Here is a 16247-nt window from a genome sequence, read left to right as displayed (position 1 = left end):
CCTTCCCTAGTATTGTGAAGCTGACAGTGATACGTAGCATGCCAAAGTGGACAATATCGGCTATCGGTGGGCTTGGGCTGCTACAAATGATATTAGAGCCAAACATTGGACAGTGTGCAAGTGTGCCAAACAAAGACGTTGGATCATCAAGGGGTGGATTGTGAGATCTCACATCGGTTAGAAAAGGATACGAAACATCTCTTATAAGAACGTGAAAATCTCTCCTTAAGACTGACGGTGGTACATAACGAGTCATAAGTAGACAATATTTGTAAGTAGACAATATCTGCCCGTGGTGGACTTAGGCTGTTGGATCCAAAAGGGGTGAATTGTGAGATCTCACATTGGTTAGAAAGAGATACGAAACATCTCTTATAAGAACGTGGAAATCTCTCCTTAAGACTGACGGTGGTACATAACGAGTCATAAGTAGACAATATCTGCCCGTAGTGGACTTAGGCTGTTATATCTTTGTTCTCATCGGCTTTTTAAATCAACAATCAACAAGGGAAACAAGTTCCTAAGATCGAGCAGCATGCTTCTATTTAGATGAACGGTGTTTAAGAATTAATAATACACAACAACACCACGCTCTCTCTCCACTTTAGGAGAGGGCTATCAACATTCAATATTCAATATCCAACACACTCCACAACTAAACAAACAAAAGATACATTCATTGGATGCCATTTCGCACTCCAACGCTCACTTTTTCACTAAAGAAAACGGATAACGGCTACTTTTCCTGCCCTGAAGTCTTCCCTTTAGGCATAAAACAAAAAGGAAGCTAATATGGGTTTGTGCATTATAATAAGGAACAAAACTAAGTAAAGAAAGCAACAAAAACTCCTCTTTTTATCTCTTTGTTTATTAAGAGAAGAAATTAAGCCTGGAAGTGTAAGTGGCTTTGGGAGACCAATTCCTTGGGATTATATCCCTTGCTGAGAGGCTTCTTCCTGTCGACAACGTTGTTAATCTCACTGAGAATGGCCCCTTTAAAGGCCCTCCAATGATGCACCAATTTGCCCCCCACAGATGGTTCATATCCACCCACTCCCCCGCCGACCCTGCCTGCCACAAAACATGCATTTCCTTTGGTCAATATCATGTTTAGTCACCCACAATTCTTTTATAATCATGTGGCTAAGTGCATGCTTTTCCTTCTAAAGATTCTTCCACTGGGATTCAACTTTCAACGTGTAATTAAGCACCACGCCCTCTAAAACACCCAGCTTTTCTATCTTTTTTTGTCTTAAATTATTGTGATTAAAGCAATGGAATATGCTTGAGAAAGGCCAAGAGGGTGTGTTTTTATACTTACTTCTTTGATTTGCATTGCGCCGATGTCGCCATCGCCGTCCTCGAATTCAACCAAGAGTGAGAGCCAGTAATCTGTCGACCCTTCATTGACATGGAACGCAATGTGCTTGCCTGGGTACTTACACGGCGTCCTACACATTTACAACATCCAAAAATAAGCGACAAAATAGAGAAGCAGAGATAAAAAAAATGAAACAGAGTTGGAACGAATTTGTACCGTCGGTAAATAACTGGGATTTCGCCTCGGTTTCTGAGCTGCCCACCTTCGCCGGTGATGGCCATGCGGCCGAAGGCGGCGCCGCTCAGATCGAAGTGGGTGTTGCCATTGGAACAATACCCACCGGGGCATTCGTCGGTCACGATTATAGTCACTGCTCGTCTAGAGCAAATGTTGTTGTCTAAACATTTTACTTTGTAACAAGCTCCACAACCTTCGCCATTTCTGAACAGAACTGGACTCACAGCCCCAACTCTTGCCTTTAGAGGCTTCACATCCACTAAATTACCATACCCACATGCTCCACCTGCGATTTCACAGCTCAGATCGCTTAATTTATAGCAGCAATGAACTTCAAAATGGTGAAATTACGGTTGGTTTAAGTGATTTATGAACTGGGTTTTTGTTAATTCAACCGCATATAATTAATTTTTGACCGAATTGACTCAATGACGGTAACTTCCAGGTAGTATTTCACAAAAACAGAGCCGACCCATGAATTTACAGACCCTAATAAGCCCAAAACGAAAAAAAAAAATGAAGTGTAGGGAAATGGAACCGCCGTACCGTCGCTACCGTCTCCCTCGGGACTTCCGTACCACGTGGCGGTGGCTGGAAGCCAATGTAGATCCGCCACATGGTGTTGGAGCTGAGCCGTCGCCGTGAACCACTCAAGCACAGCCGCAGCACAGAACAAAGCTCTAACGAGCCGAAAACCACGGCAGTGGAGGAGGAGATGCATTTGCGTCTGTATAGGCGGCGACACCGCTTGCTCAGCCGATAATGTCAGTCTCCGGCGAGCACAGTGACCGAGAAAAACAGTTGAGTGAGAGGATTGTGGAGGGTGTGGCCGGCGGTGTTTGTTGGAGAGGAAGTATAAGAAGATGTTGCAGGTCAGACTGGAAGGGGGCCGTTAAGTAAATATAATAAAGTATCAATGGTAATATCAAATGGACCACTGATTTTGACTTTAATTACAGAATGCCCCTCATGTGGGACCCCTCGACAGTTGAGGCGTTAATTTCGCATAATCGTACGGCGTCTAAGATAATAGTGTTTTTCCACCGTTAATTTGGCCACGTGCCCTACCATACTACTAAATTTATTAAAATCATATAATATATATTCTCTTTTAACTCTGATTTTGTTTATTAAATATTAATAAAATTTTAAAATATACAAATAGAACTGCTAAATTCATTAAAATCATATAACATATAGTTAATATTCATGACGTGACAATATATTTTCAAAATTTATAAAAAGGTCTATTAATACAAACTATTTTTTGTTGTAAAAAAATATCCGTAATAAACTATAACCTTAGGAATTAAATTTAATATTTATTAGAAATACACTCTGTTAAATTTAGAAATTGGACCCTGTGCTAGTGAGAATGCTTACCATTCCACTGCTAACAAGTACTAAGTGGTGGGCTTACCATTCCACTGCTAGCAAGTACTAAGTGGTGGGCTTGAGCTTGGATCAAAGCCAGACATTGGACTGTGTGCTAGTGAGAATGCTTACTATTCCACTACTAGCAAATACTGAGTGGTGGGCTTGAGCTTGGATCGAAGCCAGACATTAGACTGTGTTCTAATGAGAATGCTTACCATTCCACTGCTAGCAAGTATTGAGTGGTGGGTTTGAGCTTGGAACAAACCTAGACATTGGACCGTGTGTTAGTGAGAATGTTGACACCAAAACGTGGAAGCCTCTCCTTAATAAACGTGTAATGGGAAAGTTTAGATATAAAGACTACGTTTTTAAAAGAAACACGAGGAGGAGCGGAGATCGAAAACAAAAAAAAATGGGAAAAAAGTGAGAATAATATTTGTTTTTGTTTTGGGTGAAAGAGACAATGAAGGAGAGGGTGGGAAAGGCATTTTTGTGAGATACAGTGTCCGATGAATACGGCGACGGAAGACTTTGAAGTATTTGTTCACAGTTAGGCAGTTTGTATGAATTAAATCAAAAAGAAAAAGAAAAAATAATTATTATAATTTTAAAAAAATTGTTTTTCTTTTAGACAAATAATCCAAAGAGTTTGCAAATAAATCCAATATCCATAACAAACTGGACCCACTTGGTTGGATGTTTGTAATCAATTCCTTGAATCTCCAAGGCCCCTCTTATCTGTCCCTTTTCACATGCAAATTCTCTCCCAGTGTAATCACACCTACCAAATCCATAACGATGCCTCTGAATCGATAGGATGAGACGTCTATTCTAAGAGTTGTAGGCGAAGGAGATAAAAGATGAGACCTCGAATATGTTCGAGACTCAACTTGCGAGATCCCACGTTGATTAGAGAGAGAAACAAAACATTTCTTATAAAAGTGTGAAAAACTCTTCCCAGTAGACACATTCTAAAATCGTGAGGCTGACGACGATACGTAATGGACTAAACCGAACGATATCTGTTCGGTGGGCTTAGGCCATTAAGCATTAAAGCCAAGACGCTGGCACCCAAAGGGATGGATTGTGAGAACCCACATCGATTGGAGAGAGGAACGAAGTATTCCTTATAAGGGTGTGAAACCTCTCCCTCGTAGACGCGTTTTAAATCAGTGAGGACGTGTGATGGATCTGGGTCGTTACAAATGGTATCAGAGCCAGACACTAGACTATGTGCCAGTGAGGAGGTTGTTCCCCAAAGGGAGTAGACACGAGATAGTGTGTCTAAGGACACTGGCCCCAAAAGGGGTGGATTTGGCAGGGGCCCCACATCGATTGGAGAAAGAAAAGAGTGCCAACGAGGACGTTGGACTCTGAAGGGGGTGGATTATGATGTCCCACATTGGTTGGGGAGGAGAACAAAACCTTCTTTATAAGGGTGTGGAAACCTTCCCCCAGCAGACACGTTCTAAAGCCTGGAGAGGAAGCCCGAAACGAAAGCCCAAAGAGAACCATATCTGCTAACGGTAGATCTGGGTCGTTACAGGACGACTTTTAAAAACTCCAGGAACCAAACATTTCCAAAATGTTGATAAGATTTTCAAGGTAGAATTTAAAAGCAGGGACTAAGTTCGTTACAAGATCTTGTATCTTAGAAGATCTGAACAAATGACAGACTGACTACAGTGAATGGTAAGATCTGAAATTAACAATAATATAATCTGTTTTTGTTATTATTAAAGTCTATTAGATTACTCAAGAACTATGAACGTTTAATACCTGATGCCATGATACATGCAAACAAAGATGCAGCAAAATCAAGGCATGATGAAAACACATGTGGCTAACGAATCGTATCTGAAAAGGATTTTAAAAACAGATACCAATAGGAAACTGATGATTTCTATATATTATATTGTCAATATGACATCAGAACAGATCAGTAAAAATAAATTTTGGGTTTGAAATTTAAGAGCCTCTAAACATGATCTTATTCAATTCTACAAACTAAGCTTGTGCTGACATGATCTACAGAGTTCAAGAAGAGAATAGCTTACTATGATCCACGGGAGGGTTGATTTACATTATGTTGCTACCAAGAACTCCATGACCGGTTCGAGTTTTCGGGTTTGGTTCCTTTCCTGAGAGGAAAAGAATGGCAAAATGAATCAAAATATAAAGCCAAGTACATGCCATAAATGAGTGAGCCCAATGGAGGAGATGGCACACCTAAACTGCAGTGGGAGGATTCAATACAAGTTAATATGCTGCTTGTGTTGCAGGCTTACTGCAAGGGTCAAAGGAATCAGATCAGTTTCGTAGATATTGATTTTATGGCACGAACAGGGTAATTAATATGCTCAACAACTTGGGTTGAAATAAGAAAACACTGGAAATCATCCGTTCTAATCGGTCCAAAGGAAAAATTTAAAGAAGAAAATATCTGCTGGCGGTGGCCTTAGGTCGTTACAAATAGTATCAGAGGCAGATACCGGGCGGTGTGCCAGCGAGGACGCTGGGTCTCCAAGGGGGTGGATTGTGAGATTCCACATCGGTTAAAAAGGGGAACGAAACATTCTTTATAAGGGTGTGAAAACCTCTCCCTAATGGACACGTTTTAAAACTTTGAGCGGAAGTTCGAAAGATAAAATCCAAAAAATACAATATTAGCTATGTAATTGGTGAATGAAGAGCATTCTTAAGAAGTGGAGCATACTCATGGTCGTATAGCGACGTGAGCCAATTGCTTTTAGTGCCATTGCAAACAAGAGAGACGTACCCTGAGACAATCGCTTTTAGTTGTCTTCATTTGGTTCCTTTTTTTCTTAATGTAATAAAATGTTCTGCCTGCATATGATCCATAAATTCATCGCCATCATCAAGTATTTCCACACTGGCATGATAAAATTGCAATAGAAGTGCTCATCATGTACCTTCTATAGCCATCTCGATCCGCAGAGTAGTGGAACCCAAACTTCTTGTAGAGATTCATAGCCGCAGTCCTCAGAGGATTAACATGAAGACCCATACGCTGAATGTTTCTGGTTCTGCACTTAACAATGGCTGCCTTCACCACTGCCTCTCCAAGACCATGAATCCTACGGTTCTACGTGTAAAGTTCAAGCACAGCGCTACCAGATATTGTCGCTTTAGAGTTTCCTTCCAGGTTTTTGAAAGCATCCAGTGGGGAGAGGTTTCTACACCCTTAAAAGAATGTTTCGTTCTCCTCTTCAACTAATGTGGGATCTTACAATCCACCCTCTTTCGGGGCCAGCGTCCTTGCTAGCACACGTCCTCGTGTCCACCCCTTAAGGGTTCAGCCTCCTCGCTGGAACATCATCCGATGTCTGCCTCTGATACTATTTGTAACAGCCCAAGTCCACCTCTAACAAATATTATTCTCTTTGGACTTTTCCGATATTATTCTCTTTCGACTTTCCCTTTCGCGCGTCAACGTTTTTAAAATGCGTCTAGGAAAAAGTTTCCACATCCTTATAAAGGGTGTTCCGTTCACCTCTCCAACCGATGTGGGATCTCACAATCCACCTATTCGGGGCTTAGGTTTCCACGCCCATTCTCCTCCTCAATCGATGATGGATCTCACACTTTGTTTACGGCCCATATAAGAGCACGGACAAAATGGCTCTTGAGAGATGTAGATGTTCGAAATTACCGAACAACTTAACTGTTTTGAAAGCTTTCCTAGAAAGCCCGGATGAGAAAAAGGGGGAAATTTTCTCTCAGCCCTTTTATCAAACAGGTTATGTGCACAAAAAAAGTTGCAAAATCGAGAGAACCGGGACTGATACAGTAAGCTACCCAGATTGCAAGCTTATAGTCCTAATCCATCCAAACAAACCCAAATCGTTGCCAAGCTCGGCAGCTTTCGCATTCAGCAGACTAATTTGTGGATAATTTTGAATCAAAATTTCTAACTTGAGAGCAGTAAATAGACTTAACTTGGGGTTGAAGTTTAGAATTGGTACGTAAGGCGTGTCGGCGTCCCAGGCTTACGTTACAAGCAAGGCACGTGGCGATGGATCCTTCAACAATCTGTCTCTTTAGCTTATCTCAATCAACAAAGCCAACTATCCACTTACGCATCTCGATTTCCTCATATTCGAATCTTCTTCCTCTTCCTCTACACTCGCTTCTATCTTTATAATATCAACTGCCTAATCTGAGCCGTCCATCACACATCTTAACAACAAGTTTTCAATCCAACGGCTCAGAATGCGTGACTTGCTTTGTTTCGGTGCTCAATCCCACGATACTTTTTTAATTAATTAAGTGCACATGTTCTTCATTGTTCGTCTTCTTCCTTTCGATTCAACTATTTTTCGGTTGTTTGTATTTTGCTTTCCGGGAAAATCTTCGAAGAAATCGGTTCAGCTCTCAGTTTTAATCTGCTGGTTTCTGGAATTTGTGAGCTTTACATCATTTTTCCATCCATTTCCCCTCCCTTTTTCGAAATCTTCGACTTCGTTTTGCCCTCCGATTTGTAATCAATGGAGATGGAGTTGGAGTTGGAAGGTTCGTATTCGCACGCTTTGTATTCCATTTCCCGCGTATCGCTCACCGAGGATGGAAGAACTCCGCGGTTTTCGATAAAACCATTACGAAGTCCGCAGCGAATATCTAAACCTACGCCCTTTTAAGTTTTCTTTAGGGTTTCATTAATTTCATAGGTTTTGGATGTGTTTTGGTCTGAAATTTCGAAGATTCTATCTCGAATCTGAGAATATTTGTTGAATTGTGCTCAATTTGAAAATTGGTTGTTCCTGTTGTTGAGACTACTCGAAGTTTTCATGGTCGATGAAATATTTCTTTTCGATTGTAATTGCTTTAGGGTTTCATATGGCTCTCATAAGCTGTAGTTTCTCTTCGAATCCCTCAATCCCAACTTGTTAGCTCCAAAAAAAAAAAATATATCTGTTGTTTCTCTTTCTCGACTCTTTTTTAAGGAACTTTTGAATCTTTAAATTGAATCCAAGCTCTTCAGCGAGAGTTATTGGATGGCTAGAAGGATGGAGTTGGGGTTCCCGAAGTCTGCTTCATATAGTCTTCGAGAACAAGCTGCTAGAACGATTCTACGCAATGTAAGGTCACAAGGGCACTCATACGTTGAGCTACGAGAAGATGGGAAAAGGTTTATTTTCTTCTGCACTTTGTGTCTTGCACCATGTTATAGTGATTCAGTGCTCTTTAACCACCTGAAGGGCACTCTTCACACTGAAAGACTATCTGCTGCTAAGCTCACACTCTTAGGACCAAATCCGTGGCCTTTTGATGATGGTGTTCTTTTCTTCCATAAGCCAGTTGAAGGAGATAACCAGGTTCGGAGTTTAAACGACAATCAGGAAAGGTTGTTGGAGTATCACAACAATGATAACAATCTTGCTATTGTCAGCTATGTTGATAATTCTAAAGGAAATGGCAATGGCCATGGTGAATTTAATGGAAATGTGCGGAACGTGGAAGATTGTTCCTTCGAGAATTTGGACGACGGTGGAGACAATGGTCCTTTGGTGATTCCTGGTGTACTGATTAAGGATGAAATTTCTGATATAAAAGTGAGGGAGTTGGGTTATGGAAAAATTGCTGCAAGGTTTACTGAGAAGGATGGGATCGTATGTGGGGTTAGCAGAATATGGTGTGAATGGCTGGGAAAAGTAAATGTCGGGCTCGAGAATAAGGTCAAAGTTCCTGTACATGACTGTGCTATTGTTACTTTCACTTACAATGTTGATTTAGGTAGAAAGGGCTTGCTTGATGATGTCAAGTTATTGCTCTCGTCAAGTACCGGAGCTGAACCAGAGAATGATAAGAACTCTAGAGTGAAACGAAAGAAATGTTTCTCTGATTCTGAGGATGTTAGTCAGTCTATGAGCCATCAATATGATTCGTCAGGTGAAGATTCTTCAGCTTCTAATTGTGTCATGTCGTCACTGTTGTTGGATAGATACGATGATCGAATTTTGAATACAACAGTCATGTTGAACAAGTCAGTAAAGCGTGAGCTGAAAAGGCAACAGCGTTTAGCTTCAGAGCGGATGTGTGATATCTGTCAACAGAAGATACTTACTCATAAAGATGTAGCAACACTCTTGAACGTGAAAACTGGAAGACTTGCCTGCAGTAGTAGAAATGTTAATGGGGTAATGTCAGTTCTTTCTTTTTCAGAATTTGTGATATGATTGTCAATTATGATGTGTATATTGGTACGGGCTTAGGCGTTCATTTATTTACGACATTTGCTGATTTAGGTGTTTCATGTATTTCATACCTCTTGCCTTATACACTGGATACTTCTCTGTGAGTATGAGATGAGTGTGAAGAATCTTGGTGGTTCAAAAGTTAGACGGAGGTACAGGAGAAAGAACAAGACTAAGGGCAACAAATACAGCAAGAACGGCGAAACGAGGCAAATAAAAACTCAAATTGATTCTGTTTTCTGCCCTGCTTGTCAAGGTACCGGTATAATTGTTGATGGGGATGAACTAGAGAAACCAACTATCCCTCTTTCTGAGGTACGTGCAACATGAAATAAGCTTTTGTTAAAATACATTCTTATTCCCGTCGGTTCTTATGTTCACGAGTCATGATCGTTTGGTTTTAATTGGTCGGGTTCTTGTTAGTAACGTGTTCATTATATGATATTAGATTTACGAATGGTTGAAATTATCTTCATATATCACTTGGTTCTTATGTTCACGATTCATTTCATGATTATTCAAATTAACTAACTTAATTAAGTACTGGAGTAATATTTTAAGTTACTATGCTACTTTGTCAATATAAAGTATAAATTGCAAGCAAAGCAAGCAGAGCTTCTTAATTAAGTTTGAAGGGTTGGCAAAGGTAATCAAAAGCCGTAGTCTTTAACCTTTTATGTAGCGTATAGATGTCATCTTGGGTAGCATTTTGGCCTGGCAAATCAGTGTGAAATGCATTCTCATCCTTTATTATGATCTTTAAATGAGCTTGTTTAGAAAGGATTGACTATCATTTATAAGCTTGTTCTAGGGAGTTTCCATCTAAGAGAATGTCATGGACGACATGTTTATGATAAAATAGAGTGAGCCGAAGTTATTGTGTGAGATCCTACATCGGTTGGAGAGGGGAATGAAGCATTCCTTATAAGGATGTGGAAACCTCTCCCTAGTGGACGTGTTTTAAAACCTTGAGGGAAGCTCGAAAGGAAAAGCCCAAAGAGAACAATATCTGCTAGCAGTGGCCTTTGGCTGTTACAAATGGTATCAGAGCTAGACACCGGGCGGAGTGTCAACGAAGATACTGGACTTTCAAGGAGGGTGGATTGTGAGATCTCACCTCGGTTGGAGAGGGGAACGGAACATTCCTTGTGAGGGTGTAGAAACCTCTCCCTAGTGGGTGCGTTTTAAAACCTTGAAAGGGAAGTCCAAAGAGGACAATATCTATTAGTAGATATTAGTAGCGGGCTTAGGATTGGACTTGGGCTGTTACATATTTTCTTTAAAGGAAAGATACCTTCATTACCTGCTGTGTAACCATTAACAATCACCTCTTTCTGTTCGGCTATAGATCTTTAAATACAAAATAAAGGTGAGCGATGCCCGAAGAGCATGGATGAAAAGCCCTGAGGTTCTGCAGAATTGTTCGACAGGTTTCCATTTCCCTTACCAATCTGAAGAAACTCTACAGGTGAAAACCAAACCAGTCTGTCTAGAAACTCCTCCCATTTCTCATATCGGTTCCTGAATTTTATCGACTTGATTGCAGGAAAATATGAAGCATCTCAAGTTGGTGCATTTTTATGGAGCTTTTGTATAGGAAGTACCTTCAAAATCGTCGAGGTCAGAACAGTAGTAGGCTTCGCGTACAGTAGGTCTTACTTTCTTCATTGCTGCTGGACAAACTTTTGTTGAACATTGTCATGGTCATTGTAAATGAAAGGTCCACAAGTCTCGTAAATAATATGAAGGTGGAAGGGCGTGGAGTATCTTTATATATAGATTGGTTCTTCACCGTTCTGCTCTCTGTTGGTCAGACTTCATTGTATGTATATTACTGGATCACATCAAATCAGGCATCCCAATGTAGAAGAATTTAATGCTTATTTGTCCATGATTTGAGGATTTGAGAGACGAGATAGACTTGCATGAGATCTCACATTGGCTGGAGAGGGAACTAAACATTCTTTGTATAGGTGTCCCTAAACATTCTTTGTATAGGTGTGGAAATCTTAAACCTTGATAAATCTGCTAGTGGTGGATTTAGGTTCATTTTCTAATTTAACGGTAGAGTGGATTTAGGTTCATTTTCTAATTTAACGGTGGAGTATGGACGCTTCATTTTCTAATTTAATTTCTAAAAAATATATATATTATTATTTTGTTCTAAAAAATATATATATTATTATTTTGTAGGAGACGGTAAGGGAATGTGGAAAAAGACAGAAAGGGACATCTGATCACCCCTTTCGAAGGGGCAAAAGATGGGGGCATTTTAGAGATCAGTAATGAGCGGTCATTTCTTCTTTGGAGACATTATTGGCATGTGTGGTCATTTCTTATTTATTTTTTTAATTATTATATATATATATGTGTTTGATAATCGATTTTGGTTCCTTAAAATTTTTAGATTAAAAATATAAAAATATAAAAAAATTGAAAAAGTAAATGAAGCTAATCCTATGGCTAAAATTAACAACCTACCAAACCTTTATAGAAAAGGTTTTGCAAAATTAATTAACAACCTACCAAACCTTTATAGAAAAGGTTTTGCAAAATTGTGTTCTTAAATTAGTAATTCCACTTTACCATGGGACGTATATCTAACATTTCAACCACACGACTGTGGCCTGTTTTGGCCTATTTCGGTTCGTTACATATAGTTGTCAACTTTACAGTTTAAAACGGGTCTACTAGGGATCACAATCCTGTGCTCTGTGTCTTTCTCTAATACCATTTGTAATAATTCAAGTTCACCGCTAGTAGATATTGTCTGTTTTGGCTCGTTACGTATCGCCGTCAGCCGCACCAATGGTGTGCCAGCGATGACGCTAGACTCCCAAGGATGTAGATTGTGAGATCCTATGTTGATTAGAGAGGAGAATGAAACATTTCTTATAGAGACGTGGAACCCCTCCCACTTAAGGAAAAACCCTTTAGAGCTTGAAGTGTTACAATTTCAATCGACTCCACTCCATTATAAACAGACGAACAGGCCATAAAATCCAGTCCGATTCCACTCAATTGGAGCTTCAAAACATGGTGAGTAGACGTGTTATGTGGAAGATGGGTCACAAATGCAGCACCTTACCGATTGCTTACGAAATGTCCAAATCAAAGCAATGTGAATCCATTCATGGTTACACTAAGCTCGTATTGACATGTTATATATCTATATCTATATATATATATACATCCAATGGCTAGAAATGATCTAAAGCAAGCGGCTTAGAATAATAAAAGACACAACACTAAGCAACAAAACAGGAAGAAACAGATTCTGCTCAGCGACTCATCAGCCTGCATTATGTGCCTCCTCAGCCTTACACTACTATTGCTTACATGACCATATGAATTAGGATAAGTATAAAGGTTTGTTGTCGTGTTTCCAAACGTTCTTGTGTAAACTGCGTCACCGAACATTCCGATCACTGGATGGATAATGTTCGTTGTAATACTGCTCGAGCTAAGCATCGATGAAGCGATGTAATCGTCGTGTGACTGAGAATAGTTGTGATGATGAAGCTGAGCGCTTGGAGATGCTGGTGGCTCTGCCCCACAGGCAGGACCAAGAGGCCGGCGTGGGATGGCTGGACCAAGATTTGATGGTGGTTTAGTTTTGGAGGGAGGTGTAGTCTGAAATTTGCCGTAAAGTGGGACGAGCGTGGCGTGGGAGACCTCGGCCTTGCAAACGGGACATCGACATTCCTCTTGCTGGCATTGTTGCTGTGAGGACAAGCTCTTGTAATGGATCCATTTGTAAATGCAGGGCCAACAGAAGAGATGACCACAAAGTGTTACAACAGGATCTTGAACTGAGTCTAGGCATATGTTGCATTCAAAGCCATGGGATACTCCTTCATCAGCATCTGGAACAAGGTACAGCTGCTCCATGTCTTGTTTTCATGTCCAGAAAACAATGTCAGAACTCAGAAGAACAAGAAGACAACAAAATTCCAAGACAAGATTAATGAAATCTTGCAGAATTTGATCAGAAAATCACACAGAAACAGACAAAAAAACACAGGAATTTGGATAAGATGAAGCTATGAAGACACGCCGAACTAGGCACTCATCAATAAACCAAAAACATCCCATCCATTGCAGCAGTGATAAGATACCAAACTATCATCCTAATCCATTGGTTCGAATATATTCTTCATTGGTTCCTGAGCTCATAGATTATTGTAATCTGAAGGGCCAGTTCTTGAACATTCTTTCACGAAACCTCCAACTGGGAGATGATGTGGATGATTTCTGAAGTTCCCATAAATATCAGAATACGATGATCTTGACAGACCCAGATGACTCAATTGATTTAATTAAGAAATTCAAGCATCTATAAGCTTTCTTTTGAAGCAGATAAACTCATATGCAAGCAAACCACTTGAAAGTGAACAGAATCATCAGTGTATTACTTGGGAAACAGATCCGAAAGGCATAATCATGCGTAGAAGAAATAAAAAAGGCATCAATCCCAACAATTAACAAAAGTGAATTCAAGCCCAAGTTACAATTAATAAAACCATGATGAACTTCCGATTCAAAGAGCCTATAAGAACACCCAGAAAACAAGATTATCGATGTTTATCACTTGAGAAAAGTTCTATTGGCGTATGATCTTTGGCAAATAAGAACACCCAGAAAACAAAATGATTCGATGAAGCCATCACCACGCTCCACCACACAAAACAGAGCAAAAAACAGAGCAAAAACAGAGCATGAAAAATTGCCTACTGTTGAACAAATAGAACAGTTTCCAGAAAACAAAGAAAACCCAATAAAAATCCATCCACGAGAACGAGGTTGGAGTTGGAAGCGACGAAAATCAACTCAAAAACAAAGAACCCCATCTCCATTAGAGAAACCTAAACCAAGAAACTGAAGAACAAAAACCCCATCTCCATTAGCAAACAGATCTAAAAAGACCATTCCCCTGAGAAACACAACCCCATCTAGAAGTAACACACAGAGAGAAAAGGGCGGAATAGAAACGTACCGAAAGCGAATCGCGGGATGAGTAAGAAGCTTAGTTGAAAAGGGCTAAATGGGCGTAAAATTAAGAACAGAGTGATGGTGAGTTTTGAAGGGTGTTTATATAGGGAAAGGTATCTGTAATTCTACGGAAATAGAAAAAGGAAGGGAAAGGGAAGAGGATGGGACGATGACGATGCGGCGTCTCAGCTTAATGCAAATAACTGAATACGACAAAAAAAACATTGGTATCCTTTCAACCTCTGCTATCTCTTCAATCAAATCCCTTTTTTTTCTCTCATAAACATCCTATTTTCATGATGGTTAACCTTTTTTTTATATATATTTATTCATTTTGAGATATTTTTCGTTGAGGATATTTTAACCAACCAATAACTCGAGCAATTCAGATTGAGTCGGGTTAGATTTCATTTAATTAGGGTTTGACAAACTCTAGTGGACCTCATTTTAAAAACAATGAAATTGATTAAGTTACGGGCCAAACTAGACAAAATCTACTAGTAGTGACTTGGGCTGTTACAAATGGTATCAGAGCCCGACCCCGCGCGGTGTGAAGATGTTAGCGGCAGGTTAGCTCTTTCTTTTTTTCTATCCCAACTTTGAGTAAAAATAATAATATTTCGCTTTTAATTTATAAAAAATATTTTAAACATATAAATAAAAACCTTTTAATAATTTTTTTAAAAAAATATGGCTAAAATAAAAAGAAAAGAAAAGCTTATGTTATGCATTCAATGCATTATGAAATATCTATTATATATAAATGAAACTTGTAATATTTTAAATATTAAACCATATTGTTATTTTAAATTTTTGTTTTATAATATGGTCGGAATCTAATTCCATTGCTTTAATTAAATTAATTTGGTAAATATAGATGCAGTGTGGTGGTCGGTCCCTTTGATTTGATACTCACCTAATTAATAAATTCCATTAATAAAATACCAAAAACATTTTCCTCCCAACCACCCATATCCATAAATTGGGAGTAGGAAACCCTAATAACTCTTTTTCTTTTTCTTTTTAAATGTCAACGTCCAATTAATTAATTCATTAAAAAATACCTTCATTTTTATTTTTAAATTTGCGTTTAAATTAAAATAACAGTAGTAGTAGTAGTAATAATAATAATAATAAATGGATCGTGTATCAAATTAAATTGATGTAGAGCTGAAATTGTCGTAAGACCTCACAAAAATGATATAAAAAATCTACTGGGTTTGGTTCCTGCAACAACCCACCCACCCAGATCTACCGCTAGCAAATATTGTTCTATTCGGGCTTTCCCTCAAGGTTTTAAAACGCGTCTGCTACGAGAAGGTTTCCACACACTTATAAGGGGTATTTTGTTCTCCTCCCCAACCAATGTGGCGTGTCTACCCCGTTTGGGGAACAGCCTCCTCGCTGACACACAGTCCGGTGTTTGGCTCTGATACCATTTGTAACGACCCAGATCCATCACACGTCCTCACCGATTTAAAATGCGTCTACGAGGGAGAGGTTTCACACCCTTATAAGGAATGCTTTGTTCCTCTCTCCAACCGATGTGAGTTCTCACAATCCATCCCCTTGGGGGCCAGCGTCCTTGCTGCATAACATCTTTGACTCTAATGCTATTTGTAATTGCCTAAGCCCATATTGTTCGGTTTAGTTCATTATGTATGGTCATCAGTCTCACGATTTTAAAATATGTCTACTAGGAAGAGTTTTTCACATCTTTATAAGAAATGTTTTGTTTCTCTCTCCAATCAATGTGGGATCTCGCAAGTTGAGTCTCGAACATATTCAAGGTCTCATCCTTATCTCCTTTGCCTATGACTCTTATAATAGACGTCCCATCTTATCGATTCAGAGGTGTACGAACATTTTAACGCTTACATTAATTCATTAAAAAAAAAACCTTCAATTTTATTTTTATTTTATTTATAAATCATGCATTTAAATTAAAATAATAGTAATAATAATAATAAATGGATCGTGTATCAATTTTCACCACAAAATTTGTATTTCTCATCAATTTAAATTAAATTGATGTAGAGCTGAAATTGTCACAAGACTTCACAAAAATGATATCATGTGATTAATTTTCAAGGTCAACTGTTGGA

At 39.2% G+C, this 16247-nt stretch overlaps 3 protein-coding genes and 2 long non-coding RNA genes across 5 annotated transcripts; 2 read left to right on the top strand and 3 right to left on the bottom strand.

The window, feature by feature from the left end:
* Positions 1–544: 544 nt before the first annotated feature.
* LOC111776912 (expansin-B3-like) lies at positions 545–2562 on the bottom strand. The gene is made up of 4 exons (XM_023656323.1): positions 2105–2562; positions 1538–1844; positions 1322–1451; positions 545–1071 (listed from the first exon to the last, which is right to left on the bottom strand). Exons 1-4 carry the CDS (start codon positions 2277–2279, stop codon positions 871–873), a joined length of 813 nt encoding a protein of 270 aa, XP_023512091.1. The 5' UTR covers positions 2280–2562; the 3' UTR covers positions 545–870.
* A 2190-nt stretch (positions 2563–4752) lies between these two features.
* On the bottom strand, positions 4753–6001 carry LOC111776913. The gene is made up of 4 exons (XR_002812321.1): positions 5869–6001; positions 5715–5782; positions 5165–5222; positions 4753–5076 (listed from the first exon to the last, which is right to left on the bottom strand). It is a non-coding gene; the product is annotated as an uncharacterized LOC111776913 (long non-coding RNA).
* Positions 6002–7234: 1233 nt separating this feature from the next.
* LOC111777240 lies at positions 7235–11041 on the top strand. The gene is made up of 4 exons (XM_023656748.1): positions 7235–9093; positions 9202–9465; positions 10499–10618; positions 10697–11041. Exons 1-4 carry the CDS (start codon positions 7951–7953, stop codon positions 10745–10747), a joined length of 1578 nt encoding a protein of 525 aa, XP_023512516.1. The 5' UTR covers positions 7235–7950; the 3' UTR covers positions 10748–11041.
* Positions 11042–11070: 29 nt separating this feature from the next.
* LOC111777241 lies at positions 11071–11532 on the top strand. The gene is made up of 2 exons (XR_002812368.1): positions 11071–11123; positions 11344–11532. It is a non-coding gene; the product is annotated as an uncharacterized LOC111777241 (long non-coding RNA).
* Positions 11533–12218: 686 nt separating this feature from the next.
* LOC111777850 (E3 ubiquitin-protein ligase RMA1H1-like) lies at positions 12219–14310 on the bottom strand. Its single transcript, XM_023657573.1, has 2 exons — positions 14147–14310; positions 12219–13043 (listed from the first exon to the last, which is right to left on the bottom strand). Exon 2 carries the CDS (start codon positions 13039–13041, stop codon positions 12376–12378), a length of 666 nt encoding a protein of 221 aa, XP_023513341.1. The 5' UTR covers positions 13042–13043; positions 14147–14310; the 3' UTR covers positions 12219–12375.
* Positions 14311–16247: the final 1937 nt, after the last annotated feature.

This window comes from Cucurbita pepo, chromosome LG16 (genome assembly GCF_002806865.2).
Source record: "Cucurbita pepo subsp. pepo cultivar mu-cu-16 chromosome LG16, ASM280686v2, whole genome shotgun sequence".
NCBI classification, from domain to species: domain Eukaryota; kingdom Viridiplantae; phylum Streptophyta; class Magnoliopsida; order Cucurbitales; family Cucurbitaceae; genus Cucurbita; species Cucurbita pepo.
Note: the sequence above shows the minus strand (reverse complement) of the source record. Positions and strands in the feature narration are given on the sequence as shown.

Coding starts and splice junctions, on each gene's coding strand:
- LOC111776912 (XM_023656323.1), bottom strand. CDS start 2,279: ATGCATCTCCTCCTCCACTGCCGTGGTTTTCGGCTCGTTAGAGCTTTG. Junction 1,845..2,104: donor CGAGGGAGACGGTAGCGACG/GTACGGCGGTTC, acceptor GTGAAATCGCAG/GTGGAGCATGTGGGTATGGT. Junction 1,452..1,537: donor ATCCCAGTTATTTACCGACG/GTACAAATTCGT, acceptor GTAAATGTGTAG/GACGCCGTGTAAGTACCCAG.
- LOC111777240 (XM_023656748.1), top strand. CDS start 7,951: ATGGCTAGAAGGATGGAGTTGGGGTTCCCGAAGTCTGCTTCATATAGT. Junction 9,466..10,498: donor CAACTATCCCTCTTTCTGAG/GTACGTGCAACA, acceptor GTTCGGCTATAG/ATCTTTAAATACAAAATAAA. Junction 10,619..10,696: donor AATCTGAAGAAACTCTACAG/GTGAAAACCAAA, acceptor ACTTGATTGCAG/GAAAATATGAAGCATCTCAA.
- LOC111777850 (XM_023657573.1), bottom strand. CDS start 13,041: ATGGAGCAGCTGTACCTTGTTCCAGATGCTGATGAAGGAGTATCCCAT.